Source organism: Scomber scombrus, chromosome 20 (assembly GCF_963691925.1).
Source record: "Scomber scombrus chromosome 20, fScoSco1.1, whole genome shotgun sequence".
Taxonomy (NCBI): Eukaryota; Metazoa; Chordata; class Actinopteri; order Scombriformes; family Scombridae; genus Scomber; species Scomber scombrus.
Window position 1 is genome coordinate 10,557,477 of NC_084989.1, and position 26,660 is coordinate 10,584,136.

At 42.5% G+C, this 26,660-nt stretch overlaps 1 protein-coding gene across 2 annotated transcripts in view; it reads left to right on the forward strand.

The window, feature by feature from the left end:
- zfhx4 (zinc finger homeobox 4) overlaps positions 1-25,732 on the forward strand; it is an 84,677-nt gene extending 58,945 nt beyond the window's left edge. For both annotated transcript variants that reach the window (XM_062441931.1, XM_062441932.1), the window contains exons 7-12: positions 6,824-6,922; positions 13,409-13,542; positions 14,825-15,025; positions 15,152-15,272; positions 15,441-20,864; positions 21,372-25,732. In XM_062441931.1, the coding sequence (XP_062297915.1) occupies positions 6,824-6,922; positions 13,409-13,542; positions 14,825-15,025; positions 15,152-15,272; positions 15,441-20,864; positions 21,372-22,942 (7,550 nt within the window). In that variant the 3' untranslated portion in view covers positions 22,943-25,732. The remainder of the gene's footprint in view (positions 1-6,823; positions 6,923-13,408; positions 13,543-14,824; positions 15,026-15,151; positions 15,273-15,440; positions 20,865-21,371) is intronic.
- Positions 25,733-26,660: the final 928 nt, after the last annotated feature.

The following is a 26,660-nucleotide window of genomic DNA, read 5'->3' on the forward strand; positions in this document are numbered from 1 at the left end:
TCTCCGAGAGTGTGTGTGTGTGTTTTGCGGCTGCCGCTGTGCAGACTGCCCCATCGGCCAGATGTTTATAATCAGGGGCTAGATAAATATTGGACTGAGGAATCATAAAAGACCAGGAAAAACAGAAAATAGAAAAAGAGATGGGGGAGATGAAACAGAGGAGTGGAATCTTCTTTTCAAATTATTCCTAAATCCCTCAGTAAGCTTGCCGTGCCGCCTCCTCAATTCACCTACTCAGCCTAAGGTGATTCAAACTGCCGAAATGCAATATGGCTGTTGTGTAAGATGCAGGTGTGTGTGTGTGTGTGTGTGTGTGTGTGTGTGTGTGTGTGTGTGTGTGTGTGTGTGTGTGTGTGTGTGTGTGTGTGTGTGTGTGTGTGTGTGTGTGTGTGTGTGTGTGTGCGTGCGCGCACAGCCGCACACACATGTGGAGGTGTACAGTAGGTGCAGTAGGTGTGCTAGCCTATTGTATAAGGCCAGGTGTTGCGGCAATTTTTTTTTTTCCACCACAGAACCTTTTGAAGCCATATTTTTGTCCTGTGAAAACCTTTTGTATTTGCTATTAAAGAATCATTAACATCATCCCCCCCAGTGCTCACAGCAGTGAAAATGAAACCCCTCTTAACACAAAACAACAGTTTCTGTCTGCGCAGCAAGCAAGACACCCAAGCCTTTAATCTTGGCTATGTTTATTCATATGATTTTTTTTTCTCCCCTTTTTTTCAAAAGAGTAATAGGTGTTTTGTTAGTCGCCTGCAAGACAGCGGAGCGGGCAATTTGAGTGAAATAAAATACAATGAAGTGTCTCAGGAAGTCATAATTGACAACAACAAAGCAAATTTGGAGCTGCTGATACAAGCGTTTTTTATACAAAAGTCCTTTTTTCAGCTTATTCTGTCAGTTCAACTTATTGACATTCACACCAGGAGCGTATTAAATGTGACAATCCTATTGTCTGGCTTTCAGAATCAACCTGAAACAATAGATATTTTTTGCTGGCGTAATAAGTTCTCATGTTTTAAGCAATAAATGGGTGGGTGTGGGTGGATTTGAGCGTGTGGATGGAAACACGTGTGTTTGCTTTTGCCAGTGTGTGTGTTTACATGTTAGCATGTGGGCTGTGGACCTCTGTGCGTGAAATACATTGAGCGCTGTGTGGGAGTAAATGTGTGTTATGTGCAGAGAGTTTCATGTGTAGGTGTGTGTGAGCGTGTGCGTGTATGTCAGTTATTCCCAGGCCCTGTGCAGGAGCTGTAGCCCCTCTCCACTGGGTTGATGTTTAGTATTTTAGACATGCTACATTAACAACATCTGGTTAAGATCTAAATGCTTGTTAAACGCGCTGAAATTCGGGGGGAAAGGTACAGGGAGAATGAGGGGAGAGAGGGGGGATAAAGAGGGAGAGTAGGGTAAATAAAGATTTGAGGGTGAGAGAACGGGAGGGAGGGAGATCAGTAAGTCCGTAAGGTTATTACTCTGGCAGTATTACCACTGGCCCTTGACTGTGTGTGTGTGCGTGTGCGCATGACTGTGACTGTGTGTATGCTTGTGTGCCTGTGTGGGATGGTGTAATGTTTCAAAGCTTTCCCCTTTAAAACCTAGAGGCCAAACTAGAGCCACGCGCGCGGCGCAGGAATGTGACATCACAGGGCCCCTATTGCTCGCACACACACACACGCGCACACACATGCACACACAGTCTCACAGGGGACATGACCAGAGTTGTAAGAAGAAATCAGCTTCAACATCATGGCTAAGTGAGAGAGACATGGCAGTCATGGGTGTTACGCAAAACATTAAGGCTGCATTACTACCACAGATACACCGGACACAGACCATATCTGTACTTTATTATTACTTTTCGACATATGACACAATAGTACTGATAATATTCTCTGATAATAGTCCTAACAGTTATACAGTAATGCATACAGTGTCTAGTTGTTGTAGTATTTCTTATATATTTCTTATGATATTTTCTTTGGCAGCAATTACTGTTTCAGTTGATGCTCACAGTTTTTATGACTTAAGATAAACAATAATGGTGGGGAAAAGTTTTTTTTTTTACTCTTTTACCCCTTTAATGAGCACCATCCTAGCCTTAAAGAAGCAAATTAGAGGCAGCTCTTCCCAACTAATGAATTCAGCCATTTTGGATCCTCCGTGTCCAGTATCTCAGCGTGACATTGCTCTATGGTTGTGTGCTGTATGGCTGACTTCTCCACCGGGCACATAATGACCTGGCATGGCGGTTATGGCTCCTTAGGGGGAGATGGGAGGGGGAGTGAGCGGTCTCAGAGCAGGTCATTATACAGCTAGAGGGCACACACACACACACAAACACACTGCGCTGACACTTTCAATACATCCTCCATTGCTTCCATCTCCCATATGTCTATTCCTCCATTTTTTTCCCTTTCAAACATCTCTTTTTATCTATCATTCTCCTCATCCCCCTCCATCTGTCCAAATCTCATTTTTCCATTATATTTTTGACTGTGCTGATTTGAAGCCATACGAGCAATTGTTAAATAATCTAGGACCACAATAATTCAAAACATCTTATTTTTGTTTAAGATCATGTAAACCAAATATGTTTTGTTTGGGGATTTGCAGAGTTATTTGTCGGACAAACAGGAGAGTTATTCATCCAGGGCTCTAATTGGTTACACTGGCTTCCAATTAATAGTTGAATCTAAAACCAGGCTGATTTGGCTGTATCCCTAATCAAGAGTCACTTAATTATTCTTCTTCTCTAACGGTTAAATATAGACTGGTGTTGGTTGCATGGTAATCGGACCCAGGGTCTGTGGTTTGCTCGAGCTCACCGGCCGGCTTTAATGTTCCGACCGACCCACATCAAAGAGAGTCCCACCAGGCTGCCAAAATCACACACCCTCCGCAGCCCGACCAACTCCCTCTGCATGTGTGCATGTGTGTGTGTGTGTGTGTGTGTGTGTATGCGCGCACACAGAGGCAGTGGAAGGTGACTGCGAAAGTTTTGCTCTGCGTGTCCTCTGGTAGCGATTAAGTTGATGGTTAAGAGTCCCTGCCGCAGAACCCTCCGTCTCTCTTTCGCTCACACACACACACACACTTGCACATGACAACTCACATGCAAACACATGCAGTCACTGTCTCACTCACTTGATCAATGGCGCACATCCACACAAACACGCTCGAACATGCGCACACACATAGTCACACACGCACTCACATACACACTTATGTGGTGTGCAACTGTCAGGGTCAGTCAGAGGGCAGACGCTGTGCTGATGTATTGAGAGAGCTCGTCTGGGAATGTCCTCAGTGTGGAAACACATTCCCTGTATGCATGCACGCACACACACACTCACCACAGATCTAACCGACTAGAAGGGGAAAGGAGTGAAAAAAAAAACACTGATGAGGCCCAGATGATCACCCCTGCTTTCCTCTCTCTTTTTCTCTTTCTTCACCCACTCTTCACCCTCATTGCTCCCTCTCTTTCCTTCTCTCTGTTCATTGTCTCCCATTTCTCTTGTGTCCTATGTAGCTACAGGTAGAGTGCCCCCTAGAGGTTAGTTTTGATGATGGCCATGTATTGTCATGATCAAACACTGCCTGCAACTATGACCACTTTCACCAGACCCATACCCTCCTTTTCTTATTGTCCTCTTATTCCTTATTGTACTTTAATAAGCTAATACAAAAATGTACAATAGTTACTTGCAATGACCATATTTAGTTATATCTAACAAATGAAAGAAATGTGTTTATTTTAAAAATATAAGCATTTTTAAGAGCATCGATTGTTCTCTAAATATTTTTCATAGTGGCTATATGCTAATAATAAACACTAACTTGTCATAGTTTATTTAGGTTTTTATTTACTGTAACAGGATAACATACATTTACATTTATTTGGGTTATACATTTAGTATAAGCTGAAATAGATACTTTTATACATTTGATACTGTACAAATATAAAATAAATATTAATATAATATAAATATTTATAAACCGTTATATGAAAACAGATTGCTTTCAATCAAAGCAATTGTGTCTTTTTTTCTTGACATATATATGTAAATATATATTTATATATGTATTAACAGTGTGGTGCAGTGGGGGGATAAAGGCATACAATGACAAAGGAGATGAAAATAATTTTTTTTTCCTCCTGCTTTTTGAGATTTTTTTTAACCTTTCTTTTGAGATATTGTCCTGACCTTGCAGTATGTGAGATCTTCGAGGCTTTATTTTTTTCTCTGTATTTCAGTTTTGACCCTTCTCCCCTCCCCTTCTTTTCTGACTCTTCTGTGAAACATGCTGTTCGATTTGTGCTATTTGCTTTTCCTTGGCATCGAACAAAAGTCAAGTATAGAGAAAAGATAAACCAGTGATGAAGGACTTTCAAACCTTCTACACACACAACATTTACACACACACACACACACACACACACACACACACACACACACACACACACACACACACACACACACACACATACACACACACACACACACACACACACACACACACTATCCTTCCTCCTTTCTCTCTGTACGAAGGTGGGGTGAATTAAAATACAAAGATGGACGCTGCAGCACCAGCAGTGAAAATTGCAATTTCTGCAGCCCGGGCTCTCCTGGCTGACAGGAGATATTTCATCCCTGTTGTCACCGACGTATTAATAAAACATCAGGAGCAGAGTGCAGTCCCAGTCTCACTCTCTCTTTCACACACACAAACACACACACGTACAAGGACACACACATACACCTTAACATAGACTGTTTATATATGTGCAAAATGCGCACAGCACTCACAGGCATGTGCAAATGCAAAAATACAACAGTGTTTATGAATATGAACACACACGCATACGTACACACACAACCGCAATTTTCTTTCCTCAATCACATGCCTGCATCTGCCATGAAAATTTCATGCCGTATATAATGTCCACTTAATGTGTTGGCGCTTAAAGCAACGGCGCCAACACTTAGTCTATGTGTCTGTCTGTGTCTGTGTGTGCGTGTCTTTGGTGGTGTGTGTGTGTATGTGAAAGGGTTAATCATATCATGTTTCCGAGGGGGTTTTTGCAGACCCCTTGTGCTCGTCATACAATGGCCAAAGTGATTGTATGCAAATGCAAACTGACCTCAATGCACCCTTTGCCTGATTTCTATGAATATGACTGTGTGTGTGTTGTAAAATATGGTTATTAAGGCAGTGCAGGATTGATGAGCACAGCTCTTTTACACACCTTCACACAAACATGCATGCACACAGACACACACGCACCAGTTTCATTCTCCAGCAAAGTGAGGGGTTTGTGGTAAAAGAGACCCCCCTTCCCCCCATTTAGAAGACATGAAATTTTTAACGGTTTTGCTCTGTGTGTGTGAATATGATACTGTGTGTGTATGATTTGACGCCTGTGTGCAAGTGTTTTCTGTTTGATTTTGCATTTGTGTGTACTATCCCTGGGATGGAGGAAGGTACTGTGCGTGTGTATGTTTTTGTGTGTGTGTGTGTGTGTGTGTGTGTGTGTGTGTGTGTGTGTGTGTGTGTGTGTGTGTGTGTGTGTGTGTGTGTGTGTGTGTGTGTGTGTGTGTGTGTGTGTGTGTGTGTGTGTGTGTGTGTGTGTGTGTGTGTGTGTGTGTGTGTGCGCGCGCGCGCATGCCTGGTTATCTGGCCTCTCTCAGACTGCTCAAAATTCATTACAAAGTGACATCAGCCCAGCCGGAGACAAATGATGGCTGGATGAAAGGGAGCGCTGGGGCTCGGCTAGGATTAGTGTTAGCTTGTGCTGGCGACACATATACACACATACACACTTGTACACACACACAGACACACACACACACACAAATGCATATACACACACACTCACACACACACTTTAATCCACTGGCAGAACACTGCAGATACACAGAATTATCAAACAAGGGGCTGAACTCTCAGAGATGGGCAGGCTAATCTGCTAATAGTACAGAGCTGCGTGTGTGTGTGTGAGTGTGCGTGTGCAGATTTTTTACAAAGGTATACAGAGGTACATAGACACAATAACTGCATACAGTACAGTAGTGAACATCTACACACTCTGTACATGCACATTTATTTTAAATTGGTATATGTTGTAGGCTCAGTGATTATGTTAATATTACAATTTTTTAAGTTGATTTTCTATTTATCAGTTTTAATGAAGTAGAAAGGAAGGCCTTTTAAATTCATTCTGTGTGACAATCAAAACAGGATCATTTCTATTTCCTTTGTGTTGTAATATAAATATTTTTTAAACAACAATCAATCAGAATGATTTAAAGTAAATTAAAAATATTTTACATTTATTTGAAAGGAAATAAAGGAAAAAAGTAAATATGATTAAAGTTTGTCTTTGAATTAAAAAGTGACTTGTGAAGAGAGGCAAACCAAAGTCACTAAAATAGTTTCCCACATTGGACATATTTAGTCTTTGTCACACAACGTCCCTGCTTTCAGGCCATGGATGTATTATGTTTCACCCACTAGAAGTGGCACGGCAGAGCTGTTTTCACTGGAACATGTGTTCAAGGCTCCAGAAGTATTATTTCTTACTGTACAGTAGTGTAAACCTTATTATTGTGTAGAAATAAAATATTTCATGGGGATTAACAGTATGTGTGCAACTAGTAATATTTTCAGAATGTTTCTAATATGATAAAATATCGACTTTCTTTCTCAAGTAAGGCATCATAGGAGATTCCTTTTTTAGTGCTGGTCCGCTAGCCAGCAAATAGTTTTTTCAGAGAGCACCATGGGTAATGTAGTCTTTTTCTCTGTGTATTTTCAGAGGAGACTGCTGAAGACGGTGAGAGACCTCCTCGCTCTTCATCCAGGCCTGGACTCAACCTCACTGACCGAGACTTGACTGACAGCAGGAGAACTGACCGTAAGTCCGCACAAACATTCTTCAAAAAGACACACACACATATGTACACACACCTATGAACTGTACGCTTCCCTTCTTTCCTAAGTTATCGTTCATCTTTCTCTCTCCCTCAGATAAGGTTTAAACATGTGTGTGTAACATGGGAATGCTGCTGACTAGCCTCCATGTGACCTGCTTTAATCGTTTCCATCTGACAGAAAGAGAAAAAGGGAGAGAGAGAGAGAGACGGGTAGAGAGTGGGAACGAAGGAAAGAGAAAAAACGGAGAGAAAGAGAGAGGGATAAGTTGAGTGTTGTGGATATTACCAGGCAATGTCCAGGCCCCAGATTATTTTTTAATCAAATCAGTTTGCGTGCTTGTAATTTATAAGCGCCTTGCATTAATCTTTTCTCGTTCTTGTGCCCTCTCCGATGACATATTAATTTTTCATAAGCGCAGGATTAGACGGGGGGGCTGTGTATATGTTTTTCTAATATTGCACCACATCCCTGCAACCTTTAAATTAGTTTTTTTTCCTGCACCCTCCCTTCATTTTTCTTTCTCTCCTATTTTTACTGGCTCAATCCATCCCTTAATTGTTGTCCAATCTGTGACCCTATCACTAGGCATTACCTCAGATAGAAAAAGAGCACAAGAAAGAAAGAAGAAAGAAGAAGCTGTTTATTTGTTTGTAAGAATGGCAATGTTGTAAGCAGGGAGGGGCAACAATCTGTACAAGGCGGCTTGTTTTTTTTGTTTTTTTTTTGGTGGGAGGGGGTGCGAGGTAGGGAGCACATAATGCCTCTGCTGCGAGGCTGTGGTCGGGATAGCCCTGGCTTTGTTAGATTTGATTTACCCAAATAAGAATTCATATGGTCTTTTTATGTATGAGATGGAAATCCATGGCTGGGGATGAATATTGCATGGGGTCTCTCTCCTCTTTTTTCCCCCTCTGTCATTGCACGGGGTTCTTTCTCTCTTTCTCCCTCTACTAATGTCTATCCTCCTCTTTCTCTATTGCCCCATTCACCCCCACCCCACCCCACCCCACCCCACCAACTCACATACACACACACCTTCCAACTCCCACCTTCTATCCATCTCTAGCTCCCTCTCCACCTCCTCTTCCTAGCATGCCATACCTAGCTCCATAATGTGAGGCTCAATGAGGCAGAAGGAGAGCTGAGTGAGGCTGGGGCCTATTAGTTTAGCTAGTCATCTATCTTTCAGCTCTATCTCTCTGACAGGCCTGTCTGACGGACTGGCGGGGAACCACCATCCATGCATTTACCGCTGCATATTACCACCAGCGTCATTTAACACTGCCGCACACGTGCAAAAAAGCAAACCGACAGTGTCCCGGTCCCTCCTACTTTAAAGCATGCTTACGTATGTGTGTGTTCGCAAGTATAGTTTGTCAAATGTCAAAAATCTATTTAATAAAGCACAAGTGTATGCCTTTTTTTGGATTTTTTTTATGAATAATTTGTTCTAGGAATCGCCTTGGGGTCAGCTGCTAGTTTGGCCGGGAAGCCAGATATAATATTGCTAGTGGGTTTTTCTGTTTTATTTTGCATTTGGATTAAAAGGGGCTTCAGAAAGTCAAATGCCAAAAAATGCAAAAGGGAGCCTGGTGTGTCAACGTGTTGTTATGCGGGGGTTATCATCAGAGGCAGGGCCTTGTTTTTCTCTTTGTCCAGCTTAAAGTAGTAAGATTTAGCATCTCCTTTTTCAGCCCCAAATCTCTGGCAAGCTTGAAAATGTTTTGGTTGTGTGTGTGTGTGTGTGTGTGTGTGTGTGTGTGTGTGTGTGTGTGTGTGTGTGTGTGTGTGTGTGTGTGTGTGTGTGTGTGTGTGTGTGTGTGTGTGTGTGTGTGTGTGTGTGTGTGTGTGTGTGTGTGTGTGTGTGTGTGTGTGGAGATCTCCGGGGAAGGGATTACAGTGTGACCAAGTGAGCAGTGTGTTTGCGCACTTCATCTTGAAGACTGAGATCCCTTAAACAAAGAGGGGCAGATAGATAGAGAGGGGAAGAGAGAGACAGAGAAAAAGAGAGCTTGAGGGGGGAGGGGCAAGGAAAGACAGAAAGAGCGTTTTCCCTTGCTTCATTTACATTGTCTTTTTTAATCCCATGTCACTTTAGATTAATTATAATCCATGTTGCATTTTCCATGCAAATGTCCCCAATGTGGATTACTTCCAGATAGCTTTGTGCTGTGTGTGTAGATGGCGCATGTCGCCACCATGGCTCAGGGGCCCACTTCTTATAAATAACCTACTAAACAAAGGCCCCAGCATGGAAATGAGCCTTCAGGCAGCCTAAGGAAATTACAGATCTCTACCTGCTTCAAATTAGCAAAGAAATTGCTCATTGTTCCTACAGTTGAATGTTATGTATTAATTTCGTGTACAATTTTGGATTTAACAGATAAGGAGGGGTGAACAAAATGGAATCACACGCAAACAAGATCAGATGTTAAATATTCCATATTAGCTCGTTCACATTCAGAATATTTTCAGTCTTTTTTTCTTTTTTTCGATTTGCATGCATCTTGCAAATTTGCCCAACTTGAGATGAGGGCTCTGCTCATTTTCTGTCTCTCTAAAATGAGATTAAAATATATTAAAGATATTAGCATGTTTAATTACAGGCCTGCAGCAATTCCTTTGTGCATGTATGTGTGTTTTCTATGTAATGACAGCTTGTTGAACGTCACAGATGATTTGTCAAATGTGACAAGGCCATGCTCATATTTATCTCTCATTAGAACACAAGCTGGAGATGGAAGAGAAAGGAAGGCTAGTCATTAAAAAACACAAACTACTAGACAGCTGCTGTTTAACAGCCTTTCTCCTCTCTCTCTTACAATCTGAGTTTGTCTGTGCCTCTCTCCATCTCCCTCCTTCCCAGTCTCTTTCTCTCTGTCTCTCTCTCTCTCTCTCTCTCTCTCTCTCTCTCTCTCTCTCCCCTCCGGCTAGATCTGGGCCTGCTGAGTGCTTCAGTGGGAGTTTGGGGTTCAGAGTGTGTTGCTGTAATGTTATCAGGTGACCGGGGGTCAGCCTAATGCGTAACCTCAGAGCAGGAGGCCAGTAAATCATGCTGGCCGGCCCTCCCTGGCCCGTTTTGGCCAGCTCTCCCTCCTAGATTTACTGCTCCGTAACCTTAGCCAGTCTGCCAGGGCGCAGGACAGCTAAATTGAATACTAAATCCAAGCTGCCGCCACCCAGCCTGCTCCCTCTTAATTGACAGCTTTTTCCCTCTACTCCCTGCTCTATGTTTGTGGGCTTTTTTATTTTCATGAAATGAAATGTCAGGAATGGAATCTAATTGTTTTGCAGCTTGTAAAAGAAAGAAAAAAGAGAAAAAGATTGTAATAGGTATAGTTTGATTGTTTTGAAAGCTTGCTCCAAAACTCCATCCTGATGATAGTTGATTCAATATAAAGTTGTAGTCGTAGAGATATAAGGTATAAGGATATGCTTGTTTATTTGAAAATCTCATTTCCTTGTTTCAGTTTGCACAAAATGTCTTACCCTTTCTGACACAAAAGGGCAGATTCTAAAATAGATCCACGAGAAAAGCATTATCTGTGATGGTATTGTCGGTCCTCCTGCCTTTTGAGGAACAATTTAGGACAGATATATCCTGAGGTGTTTGGAGCTATGGGCTTCTCTGTCCCTCTCTCCCTCTCTCTCATTTTTCCTCTCTTTTTCTGTACATTTCTCTGCCTTTCCCTCCATTGCCCTGTACTTCTCTCCATTTGAGCGCGCACTTCGGTGTATATAAGTGTGTGTATACGTGGCTCCCTAAACATCATTGACAGTTGCAAATAAAGATGGGTGGTGAGTGTGCCGCTCTCTCCCCCTGCAATGCAAAAGGGGTTGAGTGTCATAAATCACCTTTTGATTTATCTAATCAAGCAAGGTCCTGCTGCATGCAGACATTTGTCATTGGTAGAGAGGGGGGGACGGTGTCAGGTTTATTCTGCCCCTCCGCTTCACTGGGCTGCAGCTGGTGGAGCCCACATAAGGATGAAGGGATGGAGGGAAGGTGGGAAGGGAGGGGAAAGAACAGGGAGGAGGAGGAAAAAGGACACAGTCATTAAGTGTGGGGTGCAGACTCACCCAGACAAAGGAAAATGAGAGGAGAGTCTCTTGCTGCTGTCTTGTTCTCAATCCTGTTCACTCCCATTATTCATATAATTATTTTAGCTATCCATACAGTTTTGAGGGCAAGAATGTTATTTATGAAAAACTTAGGTTAGGATGAATAGATATTGTGATTTTCTATCATAAATTTATACATGGCATTTGCATTGCGCTTGCCATTGTATGTTACTAATCATTATATCCTTGGAGGACTCTCTACAAATTTGAATGTAATTCTATGCCTCAAACAACTTTATTATTCACTCACGGGGCTTGCCATTTAAAGCTCCTAAGTGGCCATAGAGAGAACTACTCTCTCAACATTCAAGGTTAACCAACTGTTTTTCTTCTCCTGAGCGTCATAAGTGTTGATGAAAGCACTAGGTCAAAGACAAATCCAAGCCAGGAGGACAGATCTTTATGTTACACATGCACACACACACACACACACACACACACACACACACACACACACACACACACACACACACACACACACACACACACACTACACAAACATACATTTGCATTCAATATGACAGTAATCAATGGTGATGTGTGGGCTTTTTCCCCCCACCACATTGTAAATGTGTTTGCAGCCTCTTGTCCGACAATCGCCTCATCTCCTTTTGCAGGGATGTAATTTAGTTGCAAATTGACTGGAAGACGGGGGAAAAAATTGAAAGTTGAAATTAGAAATGGTCATAATAAATACGGGAGGCGGGGCAGAGGCTTTGGAAAGGTCAGGTGATATGACGGGTGCTTCCAGGCTGGACCGATCTGGTCAATGGAGTGTCAGAGGCCTGTCATGAAGCACATAATGCACACACATACATACACATAGAAACACACACACAAGCCCTGCAGGGGCCATCACAGGCAGTGGAAGACAAGATTACCTCGCTATTCTGAGCTGCAGAGCAATTCTCGGATGTTCTTGGAAATTCACATTGTGTCCTTGTGTTTTTTTCCCCCCTTTCTCTCTCTCTTTCTTCCTTTCTTCCCTCCCTCCCTCTTGTCACTTTCCTTGACAGGCCAATATTTCAGGCTCCAGATATAGGGGATTACAAATAAAATAAGTGGAACGCCTACTTAATGCAACAGAATTAAAATGCATGAACGGGCCGGAGGAATTGATATGCGCCCAATACAAACACGAGCCACAGAATAATATGAAATACAAAATGTTTTTTTTCAACCCCCCTCTCCATGTATCAGTGCTTTGATTTCCCTTTTTTTCCATTTGTGCATCTAGCGTGAAGCGTTGATTCGCAAGAGTGAGGCTCACATATTGCCTTGAGTGACCAGACGAGGGAGGGGAGGCAGGAGAGGGGGATGATGGCTTAGGGAAAAAGGGAGGAAGAGAGCAAGGCAGAGGGAGAGAAGGAGGGAGGGAGAGTTGCTGTTGCTGTGTCTTTGTGTTTCACAGAGTGGGTAAATTGCAGTGGCAGAGTATAGCAGGGCCTGCGCAGCCTGTATCTAAGGATGAGGCTAATGAAAGATTTATCAGCGGCTACAGCATTTACTAAATACAACCAGAGGCTGATCTCCCCACATTGAACCCTGTTGTTAACGTCACACACGCTTACACATACACATACAAACAGACACACACAAGTAGTGCTGCTACTGTTCCACCAGCCGTGACCGAGACCTGAAAATTTAGCATCTTGTACAGACAGAGAAGTTGTTGAGGCAGCTGGGGAAATGTATATGAACTAATGAAGTGTATAATATTACCATAACATTTAATGTATGTCGTGCTGTGATAATGAGCCTGAGTTTTTTTCCATTTCACATGTCCTCAGGGCAGAAAGAAGTCAGTGTATATGAATGTGAATAATACAACCCATGCTTGTATCCACGCTTGTGTTGTCTTGGTGTCAAATTATTTAAATCATCACCTATGTCCCACTGAATACTAATTTGGTAGACTTGTTTATGTTATTTGCTCTATTATTTGTGTATTAAACATTATTTGGCCACTTTGCCATCTAACACAGCTACAAAACACAGCCTTCTCATACAGTATGCATGTCTGATCTCTGGGATAGTCAAGTCATGTTATGTCAAGTGTGAAGACTTTTTTATATTGTGTATTTGATGGCTTCTGCTCCAGCTTTCATTGCAAATATTAATTTGAAAATAAATGTATTGTTTAGCTATCAGTCAGTGAAAGGCATTCTAGTCATCAGCTTTGTGATCCACCGTGACAAGTCATTGTGAATGTATCTAAGCATATATTACAGTACACAAATACAGACAAACAAACTGTAAATATAAATAATAACTGAGTAGCTTTAAACATGTATCTTTAATGCTTTATATTCTGTTTCTTTTCCACCTTTTCTCCCACTGTCAGGAGTGAATACCATATCCAAAGAGGTTATTGGACCGAATGCTATGGCTAAACATTCCCTCCTGCCTGATCGACAAATTGAAAGCCCTCCAAAAAGACCCAAATCTGCTGAGGGGAAGGCCTCTGCCAATGAGCAGGTAAAGGTTTTTACATTGTTAAAAGAAAACTGTCAATTGTGCTACACAAGCTGAACAATGTTTGTGTAGTTTCCCAGCAACTCAGGGGGTGTTTATAGCTGATCCTCAAAGTGTTTGAGGTGCACCGAGAGTGAGCACGGACCTTTGTTACTATCTTTACCCTTCCAAAGAATATATATATATATCTAGGATGTGGAACTTTGCATGCATCTATTTAGAGTGGATATCTGGCAAGTCATATTCATGTTTGAATTTGATGTTGGCTGATAGGTATAGAAAACTAATAGCTAATGAGGCAGGTTCTCCTTCATAAGCACTAATGAAATCTAACCTTCGCTGTCACTGTGTGATGAGCTAATGGGAAGATGCTTATGAACCGTAAGAAGCAGAAACGCTAAGCTAAGCATTTAGCAGTTGCTGGCGCCAGCTTTCCATCAAAGGGTTAAACACAGTCCGCCATCCCCTCCTTGACGGAGCTTTTTAGCATCAACCACAGTAGGCCAGTCTTTATGTTCTTAAGTGGAATACCTGCACTAGCCTTAGGCCTCCCTCCCTGCTTCTTTCCGCCTTTTTGCATCTCTTTAAATTATATGTGTTTTTAAATTAGATTATGAAGTATTAGCTCGTCTGGTTCTGGGCCCTGTAAGGAGGGAGGACTTTGTCATTTCAGAAATGGATTCTATTAAGACAGGTGGTGGGGAGGCAGCTATGTTCAGAGTACTCCCTGTAATGAGGGCAAGGCGTAGCTTGGGAGAGTACACACCTTTGTCATCTGTAATCTCCTGATTAAAAATTCTGGCCAATCGTGTTTTCTGCTAATAAAATTGCATGAGTTGAGAGACTTAAGTGAATTACATGAAACATGGTTGATCTACATTTTCTGTGTTAAGGTGGGCATTGTAAAGAGGGGTAAACATGGTGGGATGAGGTGAGTGGGCAGTGAAGAAAAGCCCTAAGGAAGGAAAGGAAAACCCTATAAAAATTCCATTTGATTTTGCAGATGCGCACTTATTTTAACCCCTGTCAGTGCAGGGGGCATGGTCTTTGCAAATCTTGATCAAACCCTTGTTTTAGGGATGTGATGTCTGGCTGTTTCTTTAATGTCTGGCTATGCTTATAGTTTGATCTGTGGTGCAATAATGAATGGTACCCGCAAAGGAGTATATCTTGTGCAAAAAAATATTTCCTCTTGGATTAATTGCACAATATGTCATTTTCCTTGGATATCAAATAATTACTTCTCAAGTCTCAACCAGCTACTTTTTATATCATCTTTTTTTAGGTTCAACAGTGTCCTTATTGCAACTACAGCAGTAAAGATGCTAACCGTATGCAGCTCCATGTGATGTCCCAGCATTCCATGCAGCCAGTGATCCGCTGCCCATTGTGCCAGGATGTCCTGAGCAACAAGATTCACCTGCAGCTGCATCTCACCCACCTTCACAGTGTGGCTCCTGACTGCGTGGAAAAGCTGATTCTGACTGTATGTATAAGTAATGTTTATGAATAAGATAATAAGATGTGTTTACAAATATTTGAGTTTGAACCCTGCATTCTTAAGTCATTATTTTATTGAGATATAATAATGGAATTTCTTTGGTCTTGATAGGTTGTCGGACCTGACACAGCAACACCAAATAATGTAATGCATCCCCAAACTGGACAAGACAAAGGACTGTCTTTAACGGATTCCTCTACCTCTCTTACTGATGGGTCAGGAAAGTCTCAAGGTAAGCAGAATATTGTACTTACTTATTATTTTCTTCCTATAATTTTTTCTTATTATTATGATTGTAAAGTGTAATCAAAATATACATGTATAATTCAAAAAATAATGTCAACCTATTCATAAGATGTTGACACAACTGATTTTTTCAAAATGTAATGTCTATTTTTAGGAAGCACCTCAAAAGATGAGCTGACAAGTCAAGACAAGAATGAATTGGACATGCAGGTTGATGAACTCAAGCCTCCAAATGAGGGCTCAGAAGCCCCAGACTGGAAGAGAGCCAGTGGGTTAGGACATGACAGCAAGTCCCCTGATACCCTACAGGACCATATCAGCGAGCTCCAAAGGCTCCAGCAGCAACAACAGCAGCTCTCAGTATCTGATCGTCATGTCTACAAATATCGTTGCAACCACTGCAGTCTGGCCTTCAAGACAATGCAGAAGCTTCAAATACATTCCCAGTACCATGCCATCAGAGCAGCCACTATGTGCAGCCTTTGCCAGCGCAGCTTCAGGACATTCTTGGCCCTTAGGAAGCATTTGGAAAATGGACACCCTGAACTTAGTGAAGCTGAGGTGCAGCAACTCATAGGAAATCTGCCCCTGAATGGAGATATCACTGAGAGTGAGGCCAGGGCCTTGGAGGAAGCACAGGCCTTTGAACATGACTTGGACAAAGATGATGAAATGGACCAGGAAGAGAAGCCCAGTCCCACAGGAAGTGACAGCAGCTCCCTGCTAGATGACATGGGAGCAGAACCAAAACGGACCCTGCCATTTAGAAAAGGGCCCAACTTTACAATGGAGAAATTTTTGGACCCTTCACGGCCTTACAAGTGCACAGTATGTAAGGAGTCCTTCACCCAGAAGAATATCCTACTAGTCCACTATAATTCAGTTTCCCATCTGCATAAGTTGAAGAAGGTCCTTCAAGAGGCATCAAGTCCAGTTCCACAAGAGACTGGCAACAGCATTGACAACAAACCATTCAAATGCAATATTTGCAATGTTGCCTACAGCCAAAGCTCAACACTTGAAATTCATATGAGGTCAGTACTCCACCAGACCAAAGCCAGAACAGCCAAAACTGAAATGAGCAGCAGTAGCAGTATCACTGGCACAAGTGGTCCAGTACCAGCAAAAAGTCCAGCCCCAAGCACACAAGGGAACAACAGCAACTCAGACTCTGCTAGAAGTGGAACACCCTCTGCTAACAAAGAAAACACTGTGGAACCCAAAGAAGATAACAACAGCAACAACAAAACAAAACAAACAACAACTACTGACCATGCTTTAGCACAGGCAAGCAGCCACCAGTCAGCACAGTCCTCAGCCCAACTGCAACTGCAGCTTCAACATGAACTCCAGCAACAGGCAGCCTTCTTCCAGCCTCAGTTCCTTAATCCAGCTTTCTTCCCCCATTTTCCAATGACCCCAGAAGCATTGCTGCAATTTCAACAGCCACAGTTCCTCTTTCCCTTCTATATCCCAGGGGCAGAGTTCAACCTTAGCCCAGAGCTTGCTCTACATTCAGCAGCAGCTTTTGGAATGCCTGGTCTTACTGGCTCCTTCCTAGAGGACCTGAAGCAGCAGATGCAACAGCAGCACCAGCTGCAGCAGGCTCAGGCCCAGCAACAGGCTCAGCAGCAACAGCAACAGCAACAGCAGCAGCAAGTCTCTCAGGCACAGTCGCAGATTCAGCAACAGAAAAACCAGCAACTGCAGAACCACAAAGCCAAAATGGAGTCCAGCGCTGTGTCAGTCTCTGAAATTCAGATGTCAAGAGAGGCAGAGGACCACCTGGAAAAACAAGAAAACAGAGCAAAGATGGAAAATGGAGGGGATGCATTTAATGATGGAGGAAAAGACAACAAAGACACTAAAAAGTCAAAGTTCTCAGAGCCATTGATTCCCCCTCCACGTATTGTGTCCGGAGCAAGGGGCAATGCAGCCAAGGCACTGCTAGAAAACTTTGGATTCGAACTTGTCATCCAGTACAATGAAAACAGGCAGAAAAACCAAAAGAAAAATAAAGAAGGAGTTGAACAAGTGGAAATGAACACTGATAAGCTTGAGTGTGGGATGTGTGGAAAGCTCTTCTCCAATATGCTTATTCTCAAAAGCCACCAGGAACATGTGCACAGTCAATTTTTCCCATATGTGGAACTTGAAAAGTTTGCCCAGCAGTACAGAGAAGCCTATGACAAACTGTATCCAATAAACCCTGCTTCACCTGAAACTCCACCACCACCGCCACCACCACCCCCTCCTCCTCCACCACCTCCGGCTCCCGCCCCAGTGTCGGCTCCTCAGGCTTCTTCTACATCAATGCCCAAGCCACAAACCCCAACACCTTCACCAGTCCCTGTCTCCCATCAGATGCAACACCAACCCTCTCACCAGGCACCACCAACCCAGCCACAACCTCAGCCACTACCCCCTCCTACACCAACTGCCCCTCCTGTACCTCCTCAAGTGCAGCTCCCTGTTCCCTTGGATCTGCCCCTTTTCTCACCTCTAATGATGCAGTCTGTCCAGCACCCAGGCCTGCCCCCTCAGCTGGCCCTTCAGCTGCCCAGTATGGACTCTCTTTCCTCAGACCTTACACAGCTCTGCCAGCAACAGTTGGGTCTCGATCCGAACTTCCTCCGCCAGTCCCAGTTTAAGCGACCACGTACCCGTATCACGGATGACCAGCTTAAAATCCTCCGCGCCAACTTCGACATCAACAATTCCCCCAATGAAGAGCAAATTCAGGAGATGTCAGAGAAGTCTGGCTTGCCCCAAAAAGTCATAAAGCACTGGTTCCGTAACACTCTTTTCAAAGAGAGGCAGCGGAGTAAAGACTCTCCCTACAATTTTAATATTCCTCCCATAACTACATTGGAAGATATTCGAATGGAGCCCCAACTCAGTGCACACGAATACTACAGAACTGACTCAGCCATGAACAAGAGGTCCTCCAGGACAAGATTCACTGATTACCAGTTGAGAGTGCTTCAAGATTTCTTTGACACTAATGCCTATCCGAAGGATGACGAAATTGAGCAGCTGTCCACTGTGCTCAACCTGCCAACTCGGGTCATTGTGGTGTGGTTCCAAAATGCACGCCAGAAAGCTCGCAAGAGCTATGAGAACCAGGCAGATTGTAAAGATAATGAGAAAAAAGAGTTGACCAATGAGAGATATATCAGAACCAGCAACATGCAGTACCAGTGTAAAAAGTGCAACATTGTGTTCCCACGTATCTTTGACCTTATCACTCACCAGAAGAAGCTGTGTTACAAGGACGAAGATGAGGAGGGTAATGAGGACAACCTCCTTGATGACTGCCTGGATTCTTATGAGCAAGTACCAGCTAGGACTGTCCAACTACCATTAGAGTTATCAAAACAGTCCCACGGAACTGCCACCAGTTCTGGCTCGAGCTCCCCTGTCATGGCCTCCCCTCGTGCCAGCATGGGAAAAAGTTCCCCCAAGCCAGACTTTGCCCCTGAAACTGAACCTAAACAAACTGAGACTGCCCCTTCACCAGTGGTCAAGTCACTACCAGAACCCAGACCCTCTAAGGCTTGCACACCTCAGCCACCTCCTCAGAAAGGTCCCCAGCCACAAATGTCAAGACCCCATTCCCAGCCACAGGCAGCTGCAGTGCCCTCAAGTCCACTCTCCCTGGCCCTTTCCTCGCTCACAAACAGTCTCCCACACCAGATGCTTCAGTACCAGTGTGACCAGTGTAAGATTGCATTCCCCACTGTGGAGCTATGGCAGGAGCACCAGCACATGCATTTCTTGGCTGCCCAAAACCAATTCCTTCACTCCCAGTTCCTTGAAAGACCCATTGATATGCCCTATATGATATTTGACCCCAACAACCCCCTGATGGCTAGCCAGCTGTTATCTGGAGGTCTCTCCCAAATCCCCTCTCAGAGTAACTCTGGTTTGACCTCTGCTGCCGGGTCTGGGGGAATGAAGAGAAAACTGGATGACAAGGATGAAAGTGCTAATGATAAAGATGGCGGAAACAGTAGTGAAGAGCAACACAGAGATAAACGTTTGAGAACCACCATCACACCAGAACAACTAGAGATTCTCTATGACAAATACTTACTTGATTCCAACCCAACAAGGAAGATGTTGGACCACATTGCACGGGAGGTTGGCCTGAAAAAGAGAGTTGTGCAAGTTTGGTTCCAAAACACTCGTGCAAGAGAGAGAAAGGGGCAGTTTAGGGCTATAGGGCCTTCCCAGTCCCACAAGAAATGTCCCTTTTGCAGAGCACTGTTCAAGGCTAAGTCTGCTCTAGATAGCCACATACGATCTAGACACTGGCATGAGGCCAAGCAAGCAGGCTTTAGTTTGCCACCAAGCCCCATGATGAATCAAGACAATGAAAGGGGTGAAAGTCCAAATAAGTATAATTTCTTTGACTACCCACAGCTGCCTACCAAGACTGAGCCAAATGAGTATGAGCCGCCTGCGGCATCCTCAACTCCAGTCAGACCATCTGAGTCGCTTGTAAAAAACTTCTTAAGCCCTTCATCCTTAAAAGCTGAAAACTGTGATGAAATTGAAGGGCCTAATATGAATTCAGCCGAAGCTTCATCTTATGATATCAGTAAGATGGACTTTGATGAGACATCATCGATTAATACAGCCATTAGTGATGCTACAACTGGAGATGAGGGTAATAACAATGAGGTTGAGAGCTTCACAGCCAATGGAGGGGACAAGCTGCTTGACAAGAGTGGCCTGATGCCAAATTCTGATGGTGGCAATGACAGGTTCCAATTCAGCATGGTGAGCCCTGCCCTCAGCTACTCTGGAAAAGACAGTGAGTCATATTACAGCTACAGAGATGATGAGATGGATGACTTCAATGACAGGAGTGAATCATCAAGCCTTGCTGATCCAAGTTCTCCTAGTCCCTTTGGGTCAGGTACCCCCTTCAGCAAGTCTGGGAAAGGCAGCAATTCTGGGGATAGGCCAGGCCACAAAAGATTCAGGACTCAAATGAGTAACCTGCAACTTAAAGTCCTCAAAGCCTGTTTTAGTGACTACCGCACTCCTACAATGCAAGAGTGCGAGATGCTGGGCAATGAAATTGGACTCCCCAAGCGTGTTGTCCAGGTGTGGTTCCAGAATGCCCGTGCTAAAGAAAAGAAATTCAAGATTAACATTGGAAAGCCATTCATGATAAGTCAAGGCTCACCAGATGGGCCCAGGCCTGAGTGTACTTTGTGTGGTGTAAAGTACACTGCCCGGATGTCCATCCGAGACCACATTTTCTCCAGACAGCACATCACCAAAGTGCAAGAAACCCTGGGAAACCAGGTGGATAGAGAAAAGGACTACCTAGCACCAACCACTGTCCGTCAGCTGATGGCCCAGCAAGAGCTGGACCGCATGAAGAAAGTTGGTGAGGGACTCAGCCTGCCTGGCCAGCAGCAACAGACTGCAGTGGACAACAATAATGCACTTCATGGCCTTAGCCTGCCCTCAGGCTACCCAGGGATATCTGGCCTTCCGCCAGTGCTACTTCCTGGGGTCAATGGGCCATCGTCACTTCCTGTTTTCCCACCCAACACACCTGGTGAGTTAGTATGACGAACAGTGAAAACATAAGTTAAATAGACTAGAAGCTTTATGAACTGATCTTTATCATGCACTATTTTATTCTACTATACTACTGTTTATTCTCTATCACAGTGGTGTTTGTCAAAAAGTCCTATTTTTAAATACTATTTTAAAATGAAAAATGGTGGGATTTAGTGCATGCATATTTCATCATCAGAGTTGAACTGCTAACTGATAATTCAGAGATTTTTTTACAACAAATGTATCTTTATCATGGCTTTCGTTTGTGTTGTTTTGTTTTTCCCCTAATTGTAGGTTTGGTATATTTATATTATAATATATTGGCAGACTGAAATTATCATAAAGCGCATGTGACAGTTTTGATCCATAACAAAATCTTAAAGACTCAACCAGAGAAAAATGAAACATCTTTATCTTGTCATACAAACAAATTTCCATAGTGATTTGGGGTTGAATATTTAAATATTGAATATTTCCATATTTATATACCACTGTATTTCAGCTTTAGCGTCTCCCGGTGCTGGCATGCTTGGGTTCCCTACACCAGCCACCCCCTCTCCTGCCATGTCTCTCAGCACTACCCCAACCAAGACTCTTCTGCAGACTCCTCCTCCTCCTCCTCCTCCTCCTCCACCTCCTCCTCCTGTTCCCTCCACACCTTTGGCAGCAGTAAATCATTCAGAGCAGCAAGGTAAAGACTCAGAGAGAGACAGCAGCAAGAAACAAGGAGACAAGCCACCTCAGATGAAGGTGAAGGGCAGAGAGAATGAGAGCGGCTCACGTCCTGAGACCCCCAGCATGGCAAGGAAAAAGGAGAAACCTGCTCCAGTGAAACCAGGAATTGAGACTCAACTAGATGCCACACAGCTTCAGGCACTTCAAAATGCCCTTGCAGCAAGTGATCCTAGCTCTTTCTTGGGGGGGCAGTTCCTGCCCTACTTTCTTCCTGGATTTCCCAACTGCTTCTCTCCCCAGCTTCCTAGAGGGGTCCAAGCAGGGGGCTACTTTCCACCACTGTGTGGAATGGAGAACCTGTTTCCATATGGCCCAGCAGCAGTCCCACAAGCTGCCATGGCCGCTGGTCTCTCCCAAACAGCTCTCCTGCAGCAGTATCAGCAGTACCAGCAGTCCCTCCAGGATTCACTGCAGAAGCAACAACAGCAGCAGCAGAAACAACTTGAGCAACAGCAGAAACAACTACAGCAGCAGCAGCAACAAAAACCAACCCCAGTGAAGACACCCCAGAGCGTACAGAGCACCAAAACCAACTCCTTCAAACCAAAAGAAGCTATAGATGCTAAGAGTGACACCAACACAGGCTCTTCAACAGAAAGCACAAAAGAAGAACCGAATATAGATACCAAAAGTACCATGGATTTTCCAGACGCTTTTATTGTACCGTCCGTCAAGCATGAGTTTATATGCAGGAAGTGCCAGATGATTTTTGCTGACGAAGATTCAGTGGTGCATCATCAGAAGTCCTTCTGTTACTTCGGACATCCTTTTACTGACCCGCAAGAGACAGTGCTTCGAAAGGCAGTGAGCAACTACACTTGTGTTGCCTGCAATGTGGTTGTTAACGGGAATGAAGCACTTGGCCAACACCTTCAGTCGAGCTTGCACAAAGAGAAAACAATCAAACAAGCAATGAGAAATGCCAAAGAGCATACTAGATTATTACCTCACTCTGTCTGCTCCCCTACTCCTAACACCACATCTACCTCGCAGTCTGCAGCTTCTTCTAATAACACCTTTCCTCATCTCTCTCGCTTGTCCATGAAGTCCTGGCCAAATGTCCTGTTCCAGGCCACCACAGCCCGGAAAGCTGCTTCCTCCTCCCCGTCTGCCTCTCCTCCTCCCCCCCTCTCCTCACCTTCAACGGTTACCTCAACTTCCTGCAGCACCTCAGGGGTTCCAACCTCACTACCCACCGAGAGTTGTTCAGATGAGTCTGACAATGAGCTAAGCCAGAAGCTGGATGACTTAGATAACGCGTTGGAGGTCAAGGCTAAGCCGGCCTCTGGCCTAGACGCGAGCTTCAGTAGTATCAGAATGGATATGTTCAGTGTGTAGGAGTGACAAAAGGATCCCTTGCTTAAAGAAAAAAATAAGACTTTTTAAACTGCAGTTCCAAAGTTTCTCTTAACCCAAAAAATTACAGTACCAAATGATTGACTCAGGATTGTTTTTCCCATATTGATATGCTGGCAAGATATTGATTGATTTTTGTTATGGACAGAACTGTTGCAGATGCTTGACTGAGCTTATATTGTATACAAAAACATGGAGTAGGAAAAAATCCCACAGGCTCCCTTGGGGGGGCTTGTTTCAAGCCAAAAACTCTCACGATAGCAAATTGCACCTCAGCTGGATTGTTTTCCAAATGCTAGCATGTACTGTATGGGATGACGATCCAGAACCCTCAAAGAGAATCTCTCTTAGTTTAGATAGGTGTAATTCAGTAGCTTTAAATTCTCAGGTCAGAACATAACATTTCTCATTTGTTAAAGCAGCAACAAGCCTGGGTACACTTGGCTTATAACCAAAACATGTCAAGCTTTATCGGACGCATTTCCTTGATGTGTATAGAGTACCAAGAGACAATATTACTGTTACAATGGACGATGTGCATATCCTTTTAGTTTTGCCCTACAAAGACAGTATGGTTTTGCCACTGAGGGAATTTAGAATGGTGAAGTAAATGTGTATGATGCCCCTGTGTTTGCCAGTTTGTATCACAACAAGCTGTATCTATTTCCCACCCCCTTTTTTTCTTGTAGTATATACTAATCTGTGCCAACTCTTACCTTCTCACTTTTACCTCTGCTCACACCCTTTTCTGAAGAGGTAATAACTCTAGTTTTGATAGACTCTCGGATTATGTGAATATAACATTTTTCATTTGTGAATTGCTGTACTGTTACGGTACCTGCTTGTGTCTGGACTATAGTGCACTTATTTTGTTTTTATTTGTCTTTTTATCATTTGAGTAGGCCATTTGTTAATTTAATAGATTTTTTTCTGTTTGTATGTATGTATGTTTGTGTTTTAATTATTATTTGTGTCTATTGCAGCAGCATATTGGTCCATATTTGTTACAGGATTGATGCCTAACAATCTAGAGACCTATTTAACAATTGGTGCATCCATGAAAGCAGTACTGTATACTTGAAACTGTTAAGGTACAAGTTGGTCACAATGTTAAAAAAAAAAAAAAAGGTATGATCATTTGCTATACGTTTGCAAATATGCTGCTTTAAAAGGGGGACAACAGCATTTGTGTTGTATATTAAAAACATTTTCATGTACTTGTAGGACTTAAAACAGTGTTACACCTATACGCTGCCATTTAGTGCATAGGTTGACGTCCTCCCATCAATTTTCTGGGCACTTCTGATGATCTACAGTTAAAGTCAACATTATAATTTTTCCATATTTAGTGATTTCAACATTGCAAAGTATTACCTTACAAAGTTTTGCTGCTACTGTGTAATGTTATTTTGCCTGCCATAAATTCTCTCAACTTTCTACCAGACAAAATACTGATCCATTAATTGCTTTGCTTTTCTCTTTTTATTTTATGTTATTTTGTTATTTTGCTGTGGAACTAAGAATGTGAAAGCTGTCAAAGGGTGTTCAATTTTTTACGAATCACTTTCTAGTTTGGTAATTAAAACCAATGTGATTCATTCCAAAGTAACAGAAGGCTATTTGTATGAAAGAAAAAGGCTTGTGAACAAAGAAAGCAAAGCTGTTGTACATATTCGTAGTTGGCTGTGCATGGTACAAATTTATTAATATGAAGAAATGCAAAAATGTATTGCTTTTGGTATTTCCTATTCTGAGATGAGCAAGTAGCATGTAATGCAACTGTTTGACAGGTTAAATCAAATCATGCTTAGTTATTGTTTCAAACAATGAAATCAAGTAACATTTCCTCTTATGTTTTATTATTGTAAAGGTGTTTTTTTCTCAAAGTTTTAAAGCAAAATGTCAGTTTTTAATTTTCTGTGTGAGCTTTTTAAATGTCATTATTTGGATTCTTAGTATTTTAACATTTACTTTAATCCTGAAGACACTTTTCGATTGTGTTTCATAAGAGACATCCTGGCCTCCCAAGGTGCAATTCTGCCATTGTACAAACATGAGCGACTGTCCTGATTCCAAAGGCTTTCACAACTCTGGCTTTTTTGCCTTTCCCCACTCTGTGGCTCAGCATTATAAGACTGAACTGTCAGCTAGCATCATGTGCTAAGATGTTAGCATCAGACAGGACGCTTTCCACACCAAGGACTGGTAAAAGCTAACAAACCAACAAAAAGGATGGTCCAACAATATAACTGTACATAGATATTGCAACTGCACAGCAGCCAAAAACAAAAACAAAAAAAAAGAACTTTTTAAAAAAAAAATGGATGGATTGTGTCATGTTTATGGGGACAGCCTTCAAAAGGTTGAAATTGGAATTGTTCTTCTGGATGTCAAAGGGATTTTCATGGCGCAATCATATCCTACACAATATGTACTCTTCAACATCTGGGTTACATAGGAAATGCACCCTGAGGTTTTAATAAGAAGAAGCCCCTATGGCTAAAACTTTAAATAAACTAAACCAAAAATGTTATTGATGTTTTATATATAGAGAGTAGTCGCATTAGTTTTTGTTACTGTACTGTTTGAGGTCTCAACTGTACCGTATCACGGTAATAACATGGTTTTGAAACCTTTTTTTTATTTTGTCACAGACCTGTTGTCATAGTTGAAATGACGTTTATTGTAGATGGTATTTGAACAACTTCTGGAAATAGTTCATCAAGTATGTTTGTTGCTCATTGTTGTGATACATTAAAAACTGTATCTGCAAACCAGTTTGGTCTCATCAAATATCATTTATCCCATTTTCACTCTTTCATATTCCAATTAGCTAATTATCTTATTACGATACATGTTCTTGAGCCTGTCTTTCACACATCTAATTAATTGGTTGTTTTTTTTTTAATTTATGTCAAACTTATTCACAATATATATATTTTAATGCTCACTTTATTTCTCTACATTACAATGTTATATATATTTTGTAGCAATGCAGAAGTGTTAATAGTGTCAGTGAAATTATGCAGTAGTAGATAAGTGTTGCATTTTTAGACTGGGAGAGATGTTGCAACTCAAATACCAATAGTTTCCATATTAGACATTTAATTAAAGCACATTTTGTTCCAAAACTTTGAGGAATGTCTACATCAAACTGTTAGCAAAATATGCATTGTGTCAACATCCCTCTAAAAATTGTTATTCCAGTTACTGACAGTAAAATTCTAAATCATACAATGGGTATTTCCCATCATTATGCTATTTGTGGTAATCTGACTCTAAGCAGATGCAGGGGATTATGTTTTGAAGTGTCTGCTAATCTGGATCTGATCAGGTGCTGCTTTAGACCCCTCCCTTTAAAAGGGAAAAGTCTGCTATAATAAATCACATCCATGGATAAACAGACGTTCAGCTGCAAAACACAGAAAAGACCATCTGTTATTGCCTAAAACTGGTCAAATTTATCCTCTCATTAGAGGTATGTTAGGCCCATGCAGATATGTTGAACAGAGTTTATAAAAGCATGTAAGCATGTGAAATTTAACCTGGATTTTCCAAGATAAATATATGACAAATTACTCTATATAATGCTTTTAAAATTACACTAAGAAGCAAAATGGATGCCAGAGTGAGACAGGAGGGTGACTTTTTAGATCGAAGGTCAACAGATGCTGTCACATTAAAAATTGCACCTCAGGAA